The sequence below is a fragment of the Athene noctua genome, chromosome 22 (genome assembly GCF_965140245.1).
Source record: "Athene noctua chromosome 22, bAthNoc1.hap1.1, whole genome shotgun sequence".
NCBI lineage: Eukaryota > Metazoa > Chordata > Aves > Strigiformes > Strigidae > Athene > Athene noctua.
In genome coordinates, this window is record NC_134058.1 from 9,422,278 (window position 1) to 9,444,613 (window position 22,336).

General features: G+C 49.8%; 1 protein-coding gene across 3 annotated transcripts in view; it reads left to right on the top strand.

Moving 5' to 3' along the window:
* EPHB2 (EPH receptor B2) overlaps nt 1-22,336 on the top strand; it is a 137,431-nt gene that overhangs the window by 80,050 nt on the left and 35,045 nt on the right. For all 3 annotated transcript variants that reach the window (XM_074925076.1, XM_074925077.1, XM_074925078.1), the window contains exons 4-5: nt 4,006-4,161; nt 4,763-5,098. In XM_074925076.1, coding sequence (XP_074781177.1) covers nt 4,006-4,161; nt 4,763-5,098 — 492 coding nt within the window. The remainder of the gene's footprint in view (nt 1-4,005; nt 4,162-4,762; nt 5,099-22,336) is intronic.

Consider the following 22,336-nt stretch of genomic DNA (forward strand, 5'->3'; position numbering starts at 1 on the left):
GCGGCTGAGGCAACCAGCTCTGGGGTCCTGCAGCACCAGGGATGCTGACAGTGTCAGGCTGCAGAGCCATCCTGCCCCCAGCCCTGGAGGGAGAAGAGAGACAGCTGGGAGATAACGCTGGGGATTTAAGACTCTTGGTGGATCCTAACTGACAGAGTTAGGGCTGCCTGTTTTCCATCAGCCATTAAAAATGCCTTGCTCAAGTTGAAGGCGCCTTGCTGCCAGGAGAAACAGACAGGCAAAGGGAGCTGAGGAGGACCCTTCCTCAGCCCTTAGCCCGGCCTGAAGGTGCCATTTTGGAAACTTTTACTGCAAGAGAGAGCTCTTTGCTCTGAGCTCTTTGCAGAAGTGGTTGGTGTGGGCTCTGAAGGCCAGGGCAGGTTTTAATGCAGAGGAGCCTGTTTGGACCCTGCTTAGCTCACACTGGATTAATCAAAAAGTTGGTGAGAGAGAGGCAGTGGGACATAGGGCCAGCAAACAGGGAGCCCCTCTGTTGCCCCTCCCTGTTTGGCCAAAGGTTTTTCCTTCAGGGTGGGCCATGGGCTGCCTTTTTCTGCTGAACTGCCCTGGCAGTGCTACAGGGAAGGAGGGCTTGAAGCCACGTGCCAGCATTGCCTCCAGCAGCAGATGCTGCAGAAGTGGCCTTCCCTCCCAGATCCCTGGCGTGGTCCTCCTGCAAGGCAGGTCAGGGCCCCTCATGGGTCCTTCTCCATAGTATTCCCTTCCCAAAACACGTGGCTTCCCAGACACAACCACCTTTCTGTGCCCTGGGAATGGGTGGATGGGAAACGAGGACACCCAGCGCTGCTCAGGCATTTCCAATCTTGTTTGAAAGAGCTACAGTCAGTATTCTTAGCAAACCCGCTGCTGTCTCTGAGCTGTACCCTAGCAAGGCAGCCATCCATGCCTACCTGCAGCAGTGAGGCAATTAAAGGTCCATATGTTTCCTGTGAACCCTTATTAGTATCCTTCGATTGGTGCTGGAGATATGGGAACCCACCACGTGGGAAGCTGCAAACTGCCTCTGCTTTAGTGATGGGGCCAGAGCCACTGTCACAGTAATCACCCTCCTGGGATGAAGGATGCTCTGATGAACTAGAAATTTCTGTGCTTTCACTGTTTCAACTCTCTCTTTCCAAGCAGGAGTTCCTAGGGATGCTCTGCCCCTGTCCTCACTGCAAGCCTAAGAGGGAGCAGCATGTCCCAAAGCTGCCGTTACCACCCAGGGCAGAAAATGGGTGTTCTCATGCCTTCCAGCAAGCGGTGAGAACATCCATGCTGCTCTAGCAGGAGGGGGCTTAGCCCCTGTGTGAAGATTTCAGTTTTGATTTGCTGTTTACTCTGGAAACAAGAAATTGGGTGGATTCCAAATTAAAAGCTCTTTTCTCATCCAGAGGAAAACCTGGAGGGAACAAAACAGTTTTGAACACAGTGTTCGTTTATTTTACTTCTGGAGGTTGTCATTACTTGAGAAGATTTCTGCGATTTTCCTGTCTTTCAACATGATTTCAGAACATTTATCTTTGGAGAAGTTCTGATTTTCCAGGATTATTTTATCCCTTATTGGTGTGCGGGACCTCCTGGGGAGGAATAAAGTTGCCAAAATTTCTGGCTGTGTTTTGATGCCACGTGCAAAGGGTTTTAGCATCCCAGCTTGGTATTTTTGGTGAACAATCATTCAGCCCCCAATTTTGTCCCACTCTAAGAGCAGTGCATGTAGAAGTATTAATTGCAGCCATCAGCCTGTGCCAGGCCAAACCAGGGAAATGGTTTTTTGTCTCTTGGGGCCAGTTGCTAAATCTCAGCAGCATTGGCATTTTTTTTTGTTGTGTCTCTATCTTGATGCAGAAGCAGCGTTATAGGAAAGTTGTTATTTTTAAAGTAAGCTCTGGGAAGGCCCATGTCTTAAAACGTCTTTGATCAAGTGACCCTGGATGTCAGACTAGAGCATATTTGTGTGTTGGTCTTACTGTGTTTCAAAATTTGGTATTAGTACAGGGACCCTGTTATCATTTCAGCTACAGAGCCACCATCACATGCCTGTAACAGAGAACTACACAGCCATCACCTCTCCCAACAGCTTAACACCCTCTGAGATGGGCTTGTACCGAGGGACATGCTGGCAATAGGGTCAGCAATGGAGTCAAACGTATGGTGGATAGGGGACAGGGAGCGTGGAAATATCCAGCAACATGAAGAGAAGCCACTTTTTTAACAGATCCTTTGACTGTAGGAGGCAGGAGGGACTTTGCAAGCAGGAAGGCTGATGCTGTTTTTCTGTAGAGTTTTTCTCATTGGAAAGTCAAGATAATTTTGAAGGAAAGGAGGTGAAAACTGAAAAAATACCATTTTTTTTCCAAAGGTAAAAATATACTTCTCAGTAATAGCTCTTGCTCACAGCAACCCTGAGCGTACTTTTTTCCCAGACTGTTTTTCTGATCTGCCTCATTCCTGAAAGCCTTGGCAGCCAACTGAAGTAGAAGTTTGTTTAACTCATTTCAGTGCAGAAACCACCTGCCACCCCCCAGGCTCTTTGTGCTGCACAAGAAATTAACAGCGGTGGAAAGTTGCAACCAAGAGTAATCACTGAGAGCCGTGCTGATAAATGCTTATTGCCGAGCTTTGGCTTTGGCATTGGTGATCCCCTGACTTGGAAAGGACTTTCTGGTGTTTAAAGCTTTGCAGTGATATTTTCAGCCGCCTGTGCCATATCTGTTAATACTGCATTTCACACTGTGGTCCAGCCTTCACCACCCATCTGCCGTAGGCACCACGTGCGCCCCACGCTGCCCTCATCCACCCTGCAGGGCTGAACATGCATTTTTTGGAGTGACTGTTGCTAATGGAGCGTCTTCTTCATCTGTGAGTGGCTTAGAGGTCTGAGCCCCAGTGGACGTTGACCCCAGCACGCTGCTGCCAGTCATGGCAGAAGTGACAGTTTGCTTATGATGCTGAGTAATGAAGACAAAGGCTGGCTCTGGAGTTACAAAAGGACATTATGAGACGGTGTGACTGGAGAATGAGAAGCAAACTGGAATTCAGTAGACCTGAGGTGATGCAAATGGGAGAAAACAACCCCAGCGTCACACACACATGTACAGAGGCTGTGAGCTGCCCTGATGTCTCTGAGGAATGAGACCTTGGGGCTGTACTAGGTAGTCCAGTTGGTAACATCGGTGGTTAAAAAATAATTTGGACATTGCTAATTATGGGAAAAGAGTAGAGAATAAAATAGTGAATGTTGTTATGCAACTTGCTTGGGGCATGACAGAGGTTTGTGCAACCCTAGGGGTCATGGGGAAGATGGATGACGATTGAGTGTTCACTGCCAGTGCGAGTGTGAGATTGCATCGAGTGAAATGGCAGCTGGCAGCCTCCAAGCAGAGGGCAGCAGTTTCTTCCTGCAGCGCGCAGTTACACCGCAGGGCTCTGTGCTGCAGGATAAAATGGGTGCAAAACATTTGCATGGAACAAAAAAAATGACTGTGTAGCTTAGTGGAAGAAACATCCCACAAGGGATGTTGAATGCAAACAGCCTGACTCTGAGAAAGTCCCTGAGCTATAAGTCATTGGAGGGTGGGAAGGTTTTGTGGGCAGTGCGTGTGCCTGGCTCCTGCCCTGCTCCTTGGGTGGCCAGTGTTGGGGGGAGGATTCTGGTGACTTTGGACCTTTGATCTGACTTGGTACAGCTGCTCGCATCTTCTTACGTGGCGGTGGCTAAAAATCCCCTTTGCATTTGTAAGATTCCCCATGTGGCCCCTGTTCTGCACTCGTGGTTGGGGACTAGTGGGGGGAGAAGTCTCCCCATCTCTACAGGCGGCTCCTGCCTCCTCAGATCCTTCAAACCAGCTGCTCACTCTCCACTTTGTTTACTTCAAATTGTCAGGTTTTGGCTTTGGACTCTGCAAAGCCCAGAAGGGTGTTTTCTGGCACCGCTGCCAGGCTCTGGGTGTCCCCGCCAGCCCCTGTCCTTGTTGCTTACCGCTGCTCTTGGTTCTGTTCCAGGCTGCCCGTCAGGGATGTTTAAGGCCAGCCAAGGGGATGAAGGATGCGTCCATTGCCCGATTAACAGCCGGACGACTTCGGAAGGGGCCACTAACTGCGTGTGCCGAAACGGATATTACCGGGCAGATGCCGATCCTGTGGACATGCCGTGCACCAGTATGTGGGCTCTGGGCAACTGGGGAGGGGCGCGTGTGGCTGAGAAAGAAGACACACATCAGTCAGAGCACCGAGGGATGCATAACAAAGGATCTGTCTCTGGGATTTCAGAGGAGGCCAGGGTTCTCAGAGCACTTTGTCCAGAGGAGCCTTGCAGATGTGTGTCTTTCTTACCCTGGGCCAGGCCGCACTTGCAAACATTGCATATGCAAAAAGGACAGAAATTTGGGTTGTTTTGTGCTGTTCTACGCAGGGGGATGACTTCACTCTGGCTCTGTACCTGGGTCAGAAGATCTGCGTGCTGTCATGCAGATTAGTGCAAAGGCCAGGAGTCACAAATGCCACAAAAAATAACTGGTGAATTTTGCCAGGCATGCCATGTGATCAAATTAGCCTGAGTTAAGAGAATAGGTTTTGTTTCCATTCCTGCCTTTGGCTGTCCAGATTGCTTTGCACATCCCTGCCATCAAGAGAATCCCCTGGCTCAGTGTGTGCCTGCTGGAGTCCTGTCCGGGGATGGGAGAAAGGAGGGGGTGCAGCTGGTCCTGCAGCGATGAGCAGGGCTCTGGCTCTTACAGCTTTCTGTCTGTTCCCTTTGCAGCTATCCCATCTGCTCCCCAGGCCGTTATCTCCAGCGTGAACGAGACCTCTCTGATGCTGGAGTGGACCCCACCGCGGGACTCGGGGGGCCGGGAGGACCTGGTGTACAACATCATCTGCAAGAGCTGTGGCTCTGGCCGTGGGGCGTGCACGCGCTGTGGGGACAATGTGCAGTTCGCTCCCCGCCAGCTGGGCCTGACCGAGCCCCGCATCTACATCAGCGACCTGCTGGCCCACACCCAGTACACCTTCGAGATCCAGGCGGTGAACGGCGTCACCGACCAGAGCCCCTTCTCCCCGCAGTTTGCATCAGTGAACATCACCACCAACCAGGCTGGTAAGATGTGGACCTGTGTCTCCCAGTGGACCTGCCTGGGAAGGGGAGGTGGTGGGCCAAGATCTCCTGGTCAAGAGGTGCTGGGTGAAACCCTGTGGGGTGAACATGGCTTGAAGGGGACAAGAGGTGGGCTGAGATGTGGCATGGTGTCACTTGCTATGTAATGCTGGTGATGACCAAAATGCATGGGCCTGGCAGTTTCTGGTTTAATCCCAAGCCTCAGGTGTGAAAAACATCCCTTATTTCAGTGAAAAGATGGAACATGTCCCAAGGCAGAGCTGCCCTTCTTGTCACCACAGCAGAACAGCCCGTGTCATGGTCCCCTGGTGCTTCAGCATCACTCTCTGGCGCTGAGGGTGTGACTGTTCCTGAGGTTGTTGCCTCAGAGCATCACTTGCGTGCGCTGTTGGTGTGATGCAGACACAGCAGCAGTGCTCACTGCTGCTGGCAGCCTTACTGCAGCCCCTGCTACTGCTCCTGGTTCCTGAGGAGGGAAGGTAAGATTAGCTCCAGCATTTTGACACAAGCTGAAATCTCTGCTCCGGCTGCAGAGAAAGCCAGGACAGGCCATAAAAGTGCGGGAAAGCTGCACAGAAAAGGGACTGGGAGATGGATAAATGGGATGACCAGCTGGAGAGCTGCTCCAGATCCTGTGCTGCTGCAGAATCACCTTGGTGAAGAAGACCAAGCATCAGAAATGGGAGTCATTCAGGGTCTCCAGCTGTGTGCTGACATGGGGTTTTGCCTTGCTCCCCCTGTGCAGGGTGGTTTTGCTGGAGGAAGGGATGTATCAGGGTGCCCAGTAAGTGCTGGTCCCAGAAGACCCACCAGCAGCCCCCAGGCAGCAGCTGTGCTGGTGGCAGGATGCCCCTTGGAGCTGCTGGTCAGGGGCTGCTCCCCCCAGCCCACCTGGAAGCCATCTGGAGCTGGAGCACAGACTGGGGCTGGGTTTTTGCTTAGTCTGATTGCATGGTGGAAACATGCCAATAAGGTACAAGCCTGCACGGGAACAAGCAAGTTTCTGTGGTCCCTCTGAGTGCTGCGGCAAGTGTGTGAGGAGTGTGAACATGTCCCAGGCTGCCCTGGACACTGCATGACCTTCAAGACTGAATTTGTCAGTCATGGATGATTCCATTTTCACTGAATTGCCTGGAGACCGTGGTGTGTGCTGGCTGCAGGGGACAGGAGGTGTCTGGTCTGGGGTAAAGCAGCAGTGGTGCAGATGGTCATCACTTGGTTGGGCTGAGAGTGCCAAGACAGAGGTAACCTCCAAAAATGTCTTGGTCACACGTGAACCAGCAGAGTGACCTTAAGTTAGTGCTGGAGCAGCAGGGTCATCAGAAGCCCTGAAGGCAGGTTTAGCCTCGCGTTGAACTGCAGTTTGGCTGCAAGCAGGAATGTGTCTGCACATGATGAGGAGAGAGGAACTGGTGGTGGAACAGTGACCTGTTGCAGCCTCCTTTACAGAGATGGCTGATGGAGAACAGGGTGGGTGCAGTGCTACCTGGGGCTGGGAAGGAGCTCTGCACACCCCCAGCGTGGTCCTGCGCTATAGATGAGTTATTTGTGCTCAGATTTTGCAGTTTGCAGTTATATGGTGTGCTTGTTACCTTCATATACTGCCTGTGGCTACTTCCACTTCAGCAAAACCAGAGAGCTGAGTTGCAGGCGAATCCTTTTCAGTCTCCTGGATCGTCCTCCTTGTGTTTTCCTTGTTTGACACTCCTTTATTATCAGGGCTCACACTTCTCAGCCTGTGTGATGTCTCTCTTAATGTATCTATTCATTAGCACTAAACAGTAACTGTCTGCTTGCTAATTCCTCTGTAATTAGAGGCTCTGAATTCTTCTGCTTACACTCTGCACCGCCTGGCAGCCTTGATGTAGATCATTAGCAGTTGGTAACAGAAGCTGCAGACACAAAGGCAGAGCTGGGACAGGAGAATGGGGGGTGTTGTGGGGAGAGACGAGTGTGCAGAAGGAGGGAAGGAATGAGCTTAGGGAAGCAGCAATTACAGCTTCCCTCTGCCTTTGCTCTGTGTTCAGCAGCCAGCTGGGGCTCCATCTCAGGCGGAGCAGAGGGCTGAATACGTGATGGGGTTGTGCTCCTGCTACAGCTGGACGATGGCCTCCCTGCGAAGTGCCCGCTCCACTGGCCTTCAGGGACTTCCCAGCCCCGAGGAAAGCAGTGCAAAATTGCCATGGTTCACCCAGGGATAAACGGACTGCTGCTGGGGGACCACCTGTGCTTGGTGGTTCGGGGCTGAGGAGAGATGCCACATCACCAGTAGCATCTCTAACCTTCAGTTATCATAAATTCTTCATGAAATAGCTGCTGTGAGAGAGTAAGAAAATGATCCCTGTAGAGCAGCCAGAGGGCAAGTAGTGAGTGTGGCTGGAGCAGTCGCACTGGGGGGTGTGATGGTATGGTGACCATCATCCCAAAAGGGAAAGGAGATCAAAGGACATGACACACCCTTCACCTTCTTGTTCCCCCGGAGGAAGATGATTGTCATCATCACCGTTGTACCCCTCTCCAATGAGGTCTGGATTTCACTAACTGCCTTTACAGCAACACAACTTATTTTGCTGTTGTGGTACATTTCTCCTCATGTAGACACAGGTGGTGGGTAGCTTCTTTCAAGGAAAAATAAGAGGTAATTAGACCAAGCTGAATCATCTGTTCTTGCTGTGAGGTGGCTTTGCAGAATGTGGATCTTCCCACAGCTCTTTTTGAACTAGATGTTGTACCCAGCAGCAGCTCTACTGCAGATGAACTACCTTCCTTGCTGGTCTCCCCGTTCCCTTTACACATCCCAGTGTAAAGTGCTGCCTCACTCAGCCATACAGGTGGCTCTTACTTCCCTGGTGGCTTCTGTCTTGGTCCCTTCCAATGCTGCTTCTCTTGATGCAGTCTCCCCTTCTGCAAGCAAGACCTGCATTTTGGTTTCCAGACCCAAGCACAACCTTATAATCGTTTTCATGGGCTCAGCCATCAAGCCATGATCACTGCTCTGCACAGAGGTTGTCATTCCCAATGCCACCATTTTAGACACTTTATGAAGCCAGCAATGTTTTTATATCATCTCCCAAATCTCTAATAATTCTAAGGAGATGTGCTGTCTCTACTGTGCTGGACACAGTGTGAGTTCCAGCCTTCTTTAAAACTAATGTAATGTGTTGCAGATGATGCTGATGCTCAGCCCAGTGCTTCATACACTTTATGTCTGTGCATTCTACTGAACTCATGAGTTCAGGAAAAAAACCAAAGGCAGTTTAACAAGGAGCTACTTCCACAAAGTCATGCTGCTGTGCCTAATTTGGGCCATAGAACCCCATCAGGCTCTGTGGAAGGGACATCTGGGGTCTCTGATTCACCCTCCTGTTTGCAGCGGGACTATCACCAAGATTAGATCTGCTGTGGCTTTTTCTAGCTGAGTCTTGGAGAACTCCACCTCTCTGCTAACCTGTCCCAGGACTACATCACCCTCCTGGGAAAGATGCTTTTCATAATTTCCAGCCTGATTGTGGCTTGTGCCCCTTGTTGCATCACCTACCCCTGCTGGGAAGAGTGAGTTTCCACCTTCTTTTAACGGAGCTCTGAGCAGTTGTAACTGCAGTTAAATTCACCTTTAATATCTTCATCAGCAGGCTCAGCCAGCCCAGCTCTCTCCATGTCTCATAAGCCCTGTTCCCTAGGCTGCCTCAGTCACCCTTGGCTGGATCCTCTACAGTTCCTCCTGGACCCATGGCCTTGCGTTTCACGTTGACCAGGTTGGTGTTGGCCTTAGACTACTTAGAGTGATGCTGACCTTTGATTACCCACATTTACCCTCTGCATTTCACTGTAGCATTGTCATCTTTTCAGTTCCACCAACAAAGTGATCAGCAGTCCAGATACCACAGGGTGGAAAGGAGCCCTGAGGGACAGGCCCCCTCTCTTCTTAGGAGAAGGTTGGTCAAAAGAGAGAGGCCAGTGCCAGCCTGTGCTCAGAGGCAGTTTCTTTTTCTTGCAGTGAGTGTCCTAAAAAGACTAAAGGTGTTTATCTTTCAGAAGAACAGTTTTTGTTAGAACAGGAGGTGTGGTGCTTCCCTTTTCAAAGTATAGAAAATTGGAAAGGACCAGGACTAGCAGAACAGAAATAAAAAGAGCTTGGAATGAACATCCCCTTCCCACCACCTCCTTGATCCTTGGTCAGTCTTCAGCCAACTCAAATTTACCTCTTCCAGCAAATTCTGCATGATCCCCAATGCCTTCCTAGGAAACACCTTCTGTCACCTCTGAGGCCAGGTTGTGTTTTGTCTCTGCTCTTCTCAGCAGGCTTCTTCTTGACCTCCAGCTCCATGCTGTACACCTCCAACTCAACCTCTACTTCCCTGCCTATTGCCCCCTGCAGCTGTGTGACACCTCTCCCTCAAATCTCACCAACTCTCCAAGTAGGGAGATCCAGGACTTGCTATCTGACACAGCCAATCCTGTCTTAAAGGACCGTGATGTGGCCAAAGAAAACAAGCCTGTCATGCAGAGACCGGGTGCCACCAAAAGCCCTTTCTCAGCTGTGCCAGAACAAAAGATCTGTGCCAAGAGGGTGGTTGAGAGCCATGCCAGCATCCCAAGAGGGAAGGCGCAGGAGGGAAGCCAGGGGTCAAGGAGCTGAGTGTGGCCCAGAGCTCGGGATAATGACACTTGACTAATTGAAAGCCATGCCAGGCACCAACCCTCTTGCTGGTGACAACACACAGCTCCTGCTTGCTAATTTGTGGCCATTCTTTAGGGAGGATCAGGGAGGGTGGGGAGTGTTAGTGCTGTAGGGATTTGCAGGCTCCATCTGCACCACAGGCAGGCTGAGTGCCCCGGAAAAGTCGCAGAGGGAAAGGTCTCCTGGGGCAGGGATGACTTCAGTAGCAGATGAAAAGAGCATCTCTTGATAACAGACTGTGGCTTCTGTGATCTGAGAAGGGAGGAGAAAATCCTGGGCTCCGGAGTATCCAGAGACAAATTCAGGACCTCCCAGTGACAGAGGAAAGAGAATGTCCAGATTTTGGGGAATGTGTCCCTTTTGTGAGCAACTCGTGTCACACAGGATAAGAAGGGAGGATTAACTCTTATGTCAGAGGCTCTTGGCTCCAAACAGAGCCAAAAAAGAGCTAATACAGTGTGAATATCAGCTAGTGTGTGACAGAGGAAACTGATATACTTTCCTGATAAACCCATCAGGAGAAGCATCCACAGCAGTGGAGTTTACTGGCACGATTTCTGCCTCTATGTATCCAGATAACTTGTTAAGAATATTTGCAGTATTATTCTGGGTGGCCTTTTCCAGCAGTATGTTGTGACATGGGTCCTGTGGCTGGGGAGATGTGCAGCTCACACCTGTGCACCAAGTTCATGCCAGACATCGTTGGGGTTTGAATTTCTGCTTCGCAGTGCTGTCACAGCCCAGGCACTTGCATCCCAGCCAGGCAGTCTCTTTTGGACAGGGCTGTCCTGACAAAACTCAGAGGTGCCTGTGAGTTCGAGGACAGCTGAATGTTTCAGTGGTCCAAAGCAAGGAGGTGGGCCATGGCTCTGCTGTGCTGTGAATGTCCTGTGACTGGACTGAGCCCAGTCTGGTCCTTATATAAAGGCTGGGGAGTTCAGCCACGCCTGGTGAAGCACAGGTGAGACAGATCCTCGGAAGTTCAAAGCATCAGAAGAGAGGATTTTTCCCTCACCTTCAACCAAAAAGATCCCTTGCAGCCACAGTCCATGAGCTTTGCAGCCAAATGCAACAGGGAGCATGGAGGAGTCAGAGGAGGAGGGGTGAGGAGAGAGACGAGTGGAACCAGGGTAGCAGACAAGGTGGATATAAAGCTGGTAGGGACTAGCACTTCTCACCAGCCGTCCAGGTTGTTGTTTGCTTGTCACATTAGTTATGCTGCAGGCTAGACAGAGAGAGGAGAACTGTATGGCCTCGGGCACATGGACTCTTGCTTTTATCTCCTCACTTTCATTTTGCATCAGAAGATCTGGCTGGTGCCCTCCTTCAGGGGGGATGTACAGCAGAGGCCTGCATTCCTCTGGACACAAGCAGGGAGTCATGGCATCCCCACTTCTCTCTCATGCTGCTCCCAGCCTTGCCCTGATTATCTGTGAAACAACCTGGGAAGTGTATGCAGAAATCACCTTGAAGAATCAGAATGAGCTTTCCAGAGCTTAAAAGCTATGAATGTCTATTTCTTGTTGCCTTCCAGTATAAAAATGAAAGGCAGGAGATGATAGTATCCCGGCATTTCAGATCTCCCATCCAACCTCCCACCTACGGCTGGACTGCTGCCAGCACTACATCAGGGCAGCCCTGGCTTTGGGTAGACAATGACTGGTAACCCACAAAGGTGGAGATCTCCTCATGTTCCCAGTGACTTGTCCCAGAGCTGCACCACCCCCTGATAAGGGAATTTTCCCTGATGTTCAAGCTGAACTTCTCCAGCTATAATTTATGGCCATAGCTCTTTGTTATGCTAAGATTCAGTGGTTCAAGCCAGGAGATGTATTAGATCAGCCCGCATATCAATCATCCTCACATTCAGTCTTGTCTTTGGCTAAAGCATCTTTCAAAAAGGCAACCAGTCTTGACTTGAGACATCAAGAGACAGAGGGCCCATCATGTGTAGCTTATTCTTCTTTTTTTTTTTCCAGTGAGATCACTGATTTTCTAAGGAAATGCAATAGACTCTGCCTGTCTGGACACCAATAAAACATTTGATTTGGAAAACTACTAGTAAAGCAGGAAGTCTGTCCAGGAACTGCCTATATGGGAGACCACTACCACCCAAATGGGAAAGCATCAGGCAGAACTGAGGTGCCTAAGGTCCATGAAAAGTGGTCTCATTCTTCTTGATGTTTCAAAATGTGGTAGAGTATTTCTTGTGCAGAAAACTGACAGAGGACTGTGATACCTCCAGGAAGACACAGAGAGGAATAACAGAATCAGGGTGAAATTCAGCAATGGAAATGGTGAGGCTGAACATTTGTGGCCCAACAACAAAAGCATCAGCAATTGTCAGTTGGAGACATCTGAGGAGGACCTGGTGACACACCATGGGAAGGAGACAATTCTCTAGTGTTAAAAATGGTGAAAAAAACCAACACATGCAAGACTGGTCTGTATCAGTCACAGAATGCTCACCAGCTGTAGCAAAGTCTCCCTACCGCTGCCCAAAGCTTGGGTGGAGCTTTGTATGGTCATTGCATGCACACCTAACCAGGTGTTCAGGAGAGCTGAACTGTGATGGTAGCAGGTAGACAGAAAGGCTGGTAAGGTGAGCAGCACACAGGAAAGCCCGTGATACAAAGAGGAGACCAAAAAGGCACTGTGTGTTCAGCCTTGGTGAAGATTTATTTGCTGCTTGTAATGACATGATGGGCTGGAGGGACACCAGAAAGGGAGATGAGCTATTAAAACAGGACAAGAGCAGATGGTACAGAGTTGCTGGTGATAGTGTTTAGGTGGGAAAGCAGACATTTTCTGAGCTGTGGAGCCATCTCCCAGGCAGAAGAGCTGGGACAGAAGCCTGTTTGCCTGTGTAACAAAGGAAGCAGGAACGTTTCTGCTGAGCTACTGTAGGACTATTACTAACGTCCCTTAAATCCCAGGTTTCTTCTCTTGGGGACTTCACTGGCTGTGTTTCTGTGACAATTTAGCCTGCTCCAAGGCTCCAAAATGTCCTGAAACTGTGACATCTCTATGGGTGCTTCTCTTACCCAGCATTACCTTACCATGGACACATGTAACCATCCTGGCTCCGCAGCCCTTCTTCTCTTCCTCTTCTCATTCCTTCATCCTCAGCTCCCACCTTCACCCTGACTGCCCTGGACACAGGGCCATTGCTACCAAAACCTGATGCGTCTTGACATTTGCTGCCCTCCTCCCCTTGTTTGGTGGCTCAGCCTGTTGCCTTTGCTGCATCCCCCCAGCTTGCAGCAGCTGGCGGTGAGGGCTGAGGAGGGACCCTGCCATGCCCAAGTCCCTTCTCCTCTGCCCACTGGAGACCATCTGCAGCCAGGGCTCCCAGATGGTAGGAGCTTTACCAGCTGCTGTCTCTTCAGGATTCCTCTTCCCACTCCTGCAGTGGGCAGTTGGGGGGATGTTGGCAAAGCAGGGTATGGGCTGCACTGCTACAGCTTTCCTAGCAGATGCTCTTCACCCGCTACCAGCTCTGCAGGCTCCTCCACCTGCTGACTCCCAGGCTTCCCTGTTGCATAAATTACTCTGTGAGTCTGAGGATCATTTTTCCCACACCTGCCTGGGGCTTTAGAAACCTGTTCCAAAGCATCTGGAGCTGACTTTGGGCAGAAAACAAAAGCCTGTCCATGATGGATGGGGTGGAAAGTCCCTTCTGGTGAACCAGCGCCTCCCCCTCCTCTCATCAATGTGCCACTGTCCCTGCTGCGTGCAAGTGCTGGGAGCTGACAGAGTGGCTCAGGAGCTCACCTTTTGCTTATGTGTTCAGGAGGGGTGATTTATCTTTACTGCTGCACTTGGCAAACACAGCCCGCAGTGCTAATTGCCTTGCTTGTGAACGAGGCACCGAGTGCCAGCACTTGGGCAGGTGGAGATGCTGGAGGCAGGTAGGGAAGGCTGCAGACACGCGGGAGGCCAGTTTCAGGGTCACAGTGCTTGAACAGCTGAGCATACACTGGGGAGGTGATGCTGCTCAGTGGTGCATTTATGTGGACCGTAATAGATGGTTGTAGCAAATCGGGTTAATGCAGCCGGCTGGCCAGTTGTCCCTTGGTCTGTCTCGGCGTTCCTGTGATTTAGTAGTCCCCTCTACCTGTGTAAAGTGATAAGTCTCTGTCTGACTCAGTTCAGGCAGGAAGGTCCTCACTGTGCCTGTCTCACCGCAGCCTGGTCCATGTTAATCACTGCCCTTGCAAGTGTGCAGGAGGCTGCTGCATTGGTAGGGCTGGGCAGGAAATGCTCTTCCCAAAAAAACCCCCTGATATTTCAAAAATTTCCCCCCACACACAGAGCGAGGTCAACCCAGTGGAGTCTACCATGAAAGAGAGCAAGGGAACAAGTTCAGTCTCAAATTAGTAAGACTCAGTGGCTCCAAGGGAATGCCCTACAGCAGACACCACTCTTTCAAGAGACATTTCTCTGGTCTTAAGTTTTCTGTGTTTTAAATTTCAAAATCAGTATGTTCCTACGAACAGAAGTTTTGGTTGCAATTGTCACTTTCTGGGAAAGCAGCTTTCTATTGAAAATCTTTGGGGGCAAGTTGGAGGGACAGAGGGCTGACTCCTGCCAGTGTTCCTGCTTTCCACCAGCCTTTTGCCGATGACTTCACCTTGATCTGGAGCAGGTGAGGTTTCCACGTGGAGAGGGGGATGGGAGGTAGGGACAACCTTAGGGCTGAGCGACCCCAAACCCGCTCCAGTGGGCTGCAGGATGGGATGCTGGGGTCCTCTGGAGCACCTCCTCTCAGAGCTGGAAACAAAGTTCTGCCCTCCTCTGCAGGCAGGATGGCAGCATGCAAATGAAGGCTGCAAGCTCAATTATACAAAAAACATAAAGACAGCCAAAAGCCTTCATCTGCCTGGACCAAGTCACTGGGCTTGTGGCATTAGGAACTCCTTTAAAGGTTGTAATCTACACCAAAGTCTTCGTTGATTCAAATGGGAACAGAGCCGTGACCAGTTTTGGACTGCATTGCCATGTTTTTAAGATTTTCCAGTGTTTGTAGTTACAAACTCAAGGGACTGGAGTCTGGGCCTGCTGGGAAATTTTCCAGACACTCAACACATACAAACAGCATGGGTACCAGCCTGATGGGGCCACCTTGCCAGGAACCTCGGAAACGAAAACCTCACAGGCTATGAAATACCAGTCTTCTAGAGCTCTAGCAAGTCTGGTGAACATCCCAGACCTGAGGCTTTTGCTGCTTTGAGGGCAGATGTTGTTTATTAAAGAGCCCTAGTGCTGTCGTCCCATTGGGCTGCTTTCCTCAGCTTCTGCTGGAGGTAATTGATTTCAAAAGGCTCCTGAACATGCCATCACAGGGAAAGAAGCTGGGTAGACAAATCGTTTTATAGTCCAAGCAATATTGAACCCTTTTAGCAGGAGAGAGTCACACACACAGAAGTGCTGGTGAGGGGCTTCTGGAGGTCTCCAGCCCAACCTCCCATGCAGAGCAGGGTCACCAGGATCATCATTCAGGGCAGGTCAGGAAAAGTTTCTCTTCCTCCTTCCTCATCCAGGTATTCCTTACTGTGGTGCTTTCAGTGCTCACATGGAAGAAGACATCCCAAATTCAAATCTGTTCTTCAAGAGGGCCCATGGAGTGAAAGCCTACAGTGCTTAAATGTCAGCAGAGAGCTTTACCTGGAGAAGTGAAAAATTGAGAAGTTTTTAACCAAATAAGTCAGTTTTCAGTTAGATACCTAGATGTCTTTGGACTCTGAGCTTAGTAAGAGCATGGAAGAGCTGGGGCAGTCAGTGATGGGACCTGGACTGGGACAGCTGGACCATTGCACAGGGATAGTAACAGGCCCTGTGGGACTGGGATGCCTTGGGGCAAGGAGGGAGAGCTAATTTGGATTGGGGGTCCCTTGGGTGAGATGTGCCAGACATCAAGGTCTGCAGGGAAGTACAGTGTGAGTTGTTCCAGCTTTCCACTCTGTCCATGCTTGAGAAACAGAGGTCACCTAAGCCCCATGTTCCTATTTCACATGCCTGCAGCCTCGCATGGAGGCCCTGTGTGCTCCTGCCATTTCAGAGACTTTTTTTGGGTGCTACTGAAGCCTGGATCCCAGCCTAGATGTCTCCAGGCCCTGTGGCTTCAAGATCAGGGAAGCCCTTACTCCATGACAGGTCACAGCATTGTTCTCGCTGCTGCACGGCGTCACCCTTCAGTCTCACCAGGGCGAGCTTCTGGTGTTGTGCAGGGCTTGAAGTGCAGAAGGAGTTCTGGGACCTCCTGGGAGCCCTGTACTGAAGAATGCCCCTCTCTGGTCACACAGGGGATCCTGTTCCCCGTGTTGTTCCCACGTGTTGGAGCTACCTGGGTCACCCAGTGAGGCTGAGTCCCTGGGTAAAGACAGTGGGAGAGAAGTTTGACTTCTTATCCCAGGGTTTTTAAAGTCTCTCTCCTTGCCATGTTTGCAGGGCAGTTGCAGGCATCCACTGCCAGATGCTCTGTCATCAACTTTCTCCCCCACATCTCCCCATTTACTGCCCTGTCCCGTGGCCTCTGGACTAGCTGGTGCCTTGCAGCATCATGGTGCATTTCCCTGCCACTCTGTCTTCAGCCGGGGGTCATGCAGTTAATCCTGACCTCGGATCACAGCCGATTCTGCATGCGGGTAATTGAAAATGCCAGAATTCCCTGCTGACCCTCCTATAATAAAAGCAGTTCCCCCGTCCGGTAACCTGACACTCCAGGGACCGAGATCTGTCAGGAGGGCTCCGAGGAGATGCTGGAAAACTCCCAGCTGTTCACCTCTTTTTTTTTTCCCCTGGGTAATTTCAAAGTGTTGCTGAGGAGAGGCCATGGGCTGAGTTGGCTTTGCTCTCTCTCTGTCATGAGTGTTTTCCAGAGCAAATGTTGACTCTGTCTGACATGACATGGGTTAGTGGTATTAAAGTGATCAGAGATAGGGGTTTTGCTGCCTGTAACCTGACTCTCCCAGCTAAGTCAGCAGAGGAATGGAGATGCTTTGATTATACCGGGATCTCAGTAGTGCTGACACACTGGCAGGCAAGGAGTGAAAGGCTGAGTCTTGCAGGACTGGCAGGTGAAGGATGTGAGGGGCTAGCTGCAAAATGGGGGGCAGATTGCAATTGGTAGCATCTCAAATGGGTATAAAGATCATGAAAGAGAAGTTGCAGAAAGATCCTGGTGACCCCCAGCGGGCAGTCCAGAGTCTGGAGCCACGCAGTCCTACCCCCCATCAAATGGCCAGGGAGTGATGCAGAAGATGCTGCCTGGGGAGTCTGAGACCCTGGGCTGTTCCCTGTAGTGGTGCTCTGGCTGGTGGCAGAGTCTTGTCCAATTTTATTCTCTATACAGCAGCAGTCCAGCTTCCCAGCCCACGCGGTGTGACCTTCCATGGCTCCACAGCAGCACCGAGGCTCTAGAGGCTCTGAAGTGGCCCTGAAGTGCTGTGGACATTATGTGGTGTGTAGCTGGAGATGGGCTTGTTTCACAGCATCACATCACAGTGAGTCAGACCTACTAAAAACCAGTGGCAGCAGCCCCTGGCAGTTGTGGTGGCCCAAGAGTCAGGACCTGACACAGAAAATTGTCTTCTGCTGTCAAAGCCTATTAGCAGTAGGATGTTTGTAGCCCTGATGGGTCCCTTTGGATCCAGCACGCACAAGGGACCAGACTGTCACAGAGTGTCAGGTGATGTTGCCCAAAGAAGAAGATGCCTGCTTGTTCTCCCATTAAGTGAGTCCTTGATACACTTTCATGTCTTTATTCTTGGTCTCTGTGTACTGAAAAGGTAGAAGTGGGATAGAAAGGAAGTCACCTTAGGATATTGAAGAGGCAGGGCTGGGAGGAAGGTAACAGATCCCAGACGGAAGCTCTTGCTGTCTGAATAAAAGAGGAAGGTGCCCCAGCAGATGTCCTGAGAACTCCTGGTCTTGTTCAGCCAGATTGAAAAAACCTGGTCTGGCTGAGATAGGCTGGGGAGGGAAACATATGAGCTTCCTAAGAATGCCTCTGAACAGTACAACTCAGAGACATAAAACCAAGGAGGAAAATGAGCCTGTTTATTTCTCATTCACCCTGTACAATTCTTCATTGTGTGATGCCCCCCTGCTGCTTTTTGTCAGTTTTATCATAATGAATTGCCCTAAGCTTTACATAGCAGTTACACCAATTACACTAATTTCGGATGCATCTAGGATCTCTCACCCGGCTCCCCACAGGACATGGGGTGGGGGGGTCATAGGAAATGCAGAAACAGCCTGAGTCCCCAGACGTTTGGTGCCATCCTGCATAGGCAAGGAGGTGCAAGGAGTGAAGAAGCCAGCAGTTATCTCCTCCGCTATGCTGCAGGGCATTGTTAAAAAAAAAACAACAGTGAAGGTGCACAGCAGAGAGGGAACAGCAGCTCTGCACAAGCTGTCTGAGGACTGGGCTGAGTCAGAGAAGTGTCATGTTGGACACACTCAGAGGAATATCGAACCTGAGTGAGGAGGTGGATGCTGTCTTTAGTTAAGAGAGATGGTTACTGGCTACTGGATCTGTTTTGAGGTTTAGATTTGAAAAAGAGGTTAATAAAAAATTGGAATAGGTTCAGAAGAGAGTCATCAGACTGATACGTGGGCTGATAAATCTGTGAAGTGCTCACGAAACTCAGTCTACTTAGATTACAGAAAAGAAGACGAAAAGAAATTTTTATTAATGATCTTTCAGTTCTTTCCACAAGGACAAAATTCTGCTTCTAGACTTCTTAATTTAGCTAGCAAAACTAGAAAAGTTCCAGCAGTTGGAAGTTGAAGTCCATAAATTTCAACCTGAAAAGAATATGTGCATTTTAGAACAGAGCAAGTAACCATGAGGAAAAGCTCCCAAGAGGCACAGTGGGCTCATCATAATTTGAAGTCCTCAAAAAAACTGGAATGTCTGTCTGTAACGTATGCACAGGGTCAACCACAAGCATTTCAGCTATATTTACCTCACTACCTGGGTTCTGTTGACAGTCTCGTGCACATGTTCAGACCTGGGTGTTACGGTAGCTTTTCCCAATTTTCTGCAAAATCATCATGTTCTTGCACTGTCTCATCAAGCTGCCGTGGGTTTTGTGGTTGACATGACCTTCTTTCAGGTATTGCTGTGATTAGAAAGTGCCTATTTCTCCTGGAAAAGTCAGATTTCTTTCCTTCTTATCTTCTTCCCTTTCCTTCTTTCCCTTAATCTTTTTTATCATTTTCAGCAGGCAAGCCAAAAAGAAGTGTCTATTTGGCATGGAAGTAAAATACTGGCTATAGCAGGCCTTAGGCTTAAGGATGCTACCGACATGCCCCCTTGTCCATACCTGAGATCGAGCAAATCTTTAGTTAAAAAATCCAAAGCCTCTTGCAGAGGTATCAGCAACAGTTAAGCTCCTCAGCTGTGATGGATCTGTGTCACGTGGAGTTTCAGTTTCTCTTAGCAGAGACTTCTTCAGTAGCCCTTGAGGCTGGTGGCCATGGAGCTTCCTGGTTCCTTGCCCATAGTCTGCATGTCTGCATTAGTCTGCATGTCACAGCAACCTCACAGGGCAGCTCCGTCAGAGGGAGACCTGGAGATGCTTTCAGGCCAGAGAGAATCACAGTTGCAAGTAGGTTAAAATAGGATCCCTTTCCTGACAAATCATCGTTTCTTAATTATCTGGAGGTATATTCTGAGTATGAGAAACTGTCACATCTTGTCCTCAGGAGTAGCTGCCCTGCCTCTCTCTGCCCAGCTGTACTCCTGGTGCAGAGATGCGAGAGGCTCTACCTCATTCGCTGTCCTCAGGGGTTGGGATGAGGATTTTTTCTGAGTTCACACGTCTGTCAGCAGTAACTGCAGGTCAGAAAGCAGAGCCAAAGCGCCATCACACACTCCAGATGCTGTTCTGTAAGGCAGGGAGGCTGTAGGGATCATTAGCAAAAGCTGGAGTGACTTCAGTTTCATAATCAGGGCCCAGACCTGAAGTTTTGGGGTTTTTTTGGGTTTTTTTTTGAAGACATGCTTTATAAAATGCTGAATGTGCCTCAGCTGGAGTGCCTGGGAGGCAGGACATGGCGGGGCTCATTTGCAGTAATGTAGCAGAGAAAGATTGTGCTTTATGACCAAAAATTGGCATTTTATTTCTGGAGCTAATGAAAAGAGACTAAAGGGTACTAATACAGAGAGACTGATAACTGGGAAAGCCCCCAACCTTGGGGGTTTAGAGATTCAGCTAACAAAGCTCCACCTTCCCTGATGTGGCGCTGGGATCATCATGCAGCAGATGGGTTGGACCAGAGACTCCAGGGGTCCCATTCCACCAGCACTTCTGGGATTTGGTGCTATTGGGAGCTGGGGTACAGTGGGAGAAAAGGGCTCAGTCCAGAGGCAGATATCTCTCTCCCCCATCAGCCTTCACAGCTCCACTATGGGCTTGGTGTGGAGGCACCTGAGTGTTCATTTTCCCCAGCATGGTCCCTAGGATTAGAATAGAATAAAATAGAATAGAATATTGTAGTTCAGTTGGAAGGGACCTACAACAATCATTTAGTCCAACTGCTTCAGCTAGACATGATTAATGCACCTGAGCTGATTACGTAGGTCAGAAACACTGACCAGGGAGAGGCTGGAGCACATGGTCCCTGCATTATGTCTGTCTCACCAGTAGACTTAGTTCGCAACATGGGTCTGGTCCAAAACACAGCCAGAAGAGAAAGGATGAGTTTCCTTGCCTGTTACCCTTTTGCTAGATAAGAACATCAGTTCAAGATGTCTATCAGACCAACCCTGACACTGGCAAGACCAGCCCTGTGGTATGTGTGGAGCATTGTCCTCTGTGTTGTTGAAGCTGCTGCACAGCTTTTGGAAGGTTAAATACTCAGTGGGCTGAACAGCCTTGTGACTCTGGTGCTTCTCTTGCGAAACCCTGTTGTGATTTTATGTTTCTGCCCCAGTAAGTGTTTGAGTTTTCCTGGGAGTCAAGCAGGACATAAGATCCCAATCTTTCTGTGAAGGCACCTGAATATGCTGTGAGGTGGGATTTGAGACCTTCTTGCCTGGACACGTCCACTTTGTGGCACTGAGCCAGCATGGTTTTTGAGGGCAGTGTTGTTTTAGCTGTCATTACAGCCTTGATAAAACTCAGTGGTTACACGTGTGTGTCATTTGGGGAGGTTATGGGTATGTGGTTCTCCTGGCAAGACCTGAGAATAGGGTACATCTTCCTTCCCAAGTGTTGCCAGTAGCTGAGCTCAGGCAGCTTCTTTCACCCTCTGTGGGACACAGAAAAGCCAGACAAGACGAGCTGCCGACACCCCCAGAGATTTATCCTGCAGGGCTGCCCCCAAGCCCAGAAAGTCTGCTGAGCTCCTGGTGGATTGAGGTAAACTGGCAAAGCCCCAAGGCCCAGCCTAGACAAGGGTCTGTCTGTGGTCAGTGCTGTGTGGCAGTGTGGAGGCTCGAGGCGATGACTGGAAGCATCCCTTCCATCCCTCCCATCCCTCCCATGATGCCCCAGAGAGGTCATCACGTGTGAGATGTTGGCTGCCTCCCCTCCCCGTGCACTGCAGATTTTGTTGCAGCAGGAGACAGGTCATCTGCCTTTTTACATTAGGGGATTTTCATTAAGCTTGTTTTACACTCCAGTGGTGGTTTTGGCTTGGTTTATTTCTCCAGCAATTTGGAGAAGCCACAGGGCTCCACTAAGAGGAATCCAAAGAATCTGAGGCTGTCCCAGGTAAAGAGGATGTAGAAAAGTGCCTTTCAAGGACACAAAATGATTAATTTTGCCTCCAAGTGACATTGGGGCTCAAGGGTTTCAGTCATGGAAAGTAAGTTTCCGTCTGCTGTGGAAATGGAGCTCTGTTTTTTGCATTGTTGCTGCACACATACACCTGGAGACACCATCAAGATAAATCTGCCTCTGCTTGCACATTAATGTGAGTGACATCTCAAAGTGATAGTTGTCTCCAAGAGCTGGGATGCTCCAAATCTGATCTCCTTTATGTGTCACGGGGCAGGTCCCTTTTCCAGCATCCATTTTCCCCATGCACAGTAATTCAGTGAGTAAAAAAATCCATGAGTAAGGGACAAGGAGGCCAGCCAACAGCTGAGGGAAGGTCTTCGGCACTGGTCACTTTGTGCCATTGGACAATTATCACCCAGTTTAGTGACCATTTCCAACTTGGAAATTGACCCGTGGTCCCTAAAGCTCTGTTTCTTTTGTCACAAGGGAAGAAAGAGGAGTCTCGGTTCATGGAACAAGATGATGGCTCCTGCAGGGGCCAGGTTAAATGCTGCTGGTGAATCTTTGGCATTAGCAGCCCAGCTGTACTCTGGTGGGTACAGCTGGGCATAAAGTAGGCTGGAAGAACAGAGACCTTTTTTAAAATTTATTTTTGCAGTTTGTTAAATCTTTGCTTTGAAATAATCAGAAACCAAATGGAGGAGTTTGTTCAGAAACAATAGTTCAGGACAGTCAGCTTAGATGCTTTGAGACTTTTACCATGTTTGCTCCGCTGAGTTCTTCGCATGTCAGGAAGTGTAGATC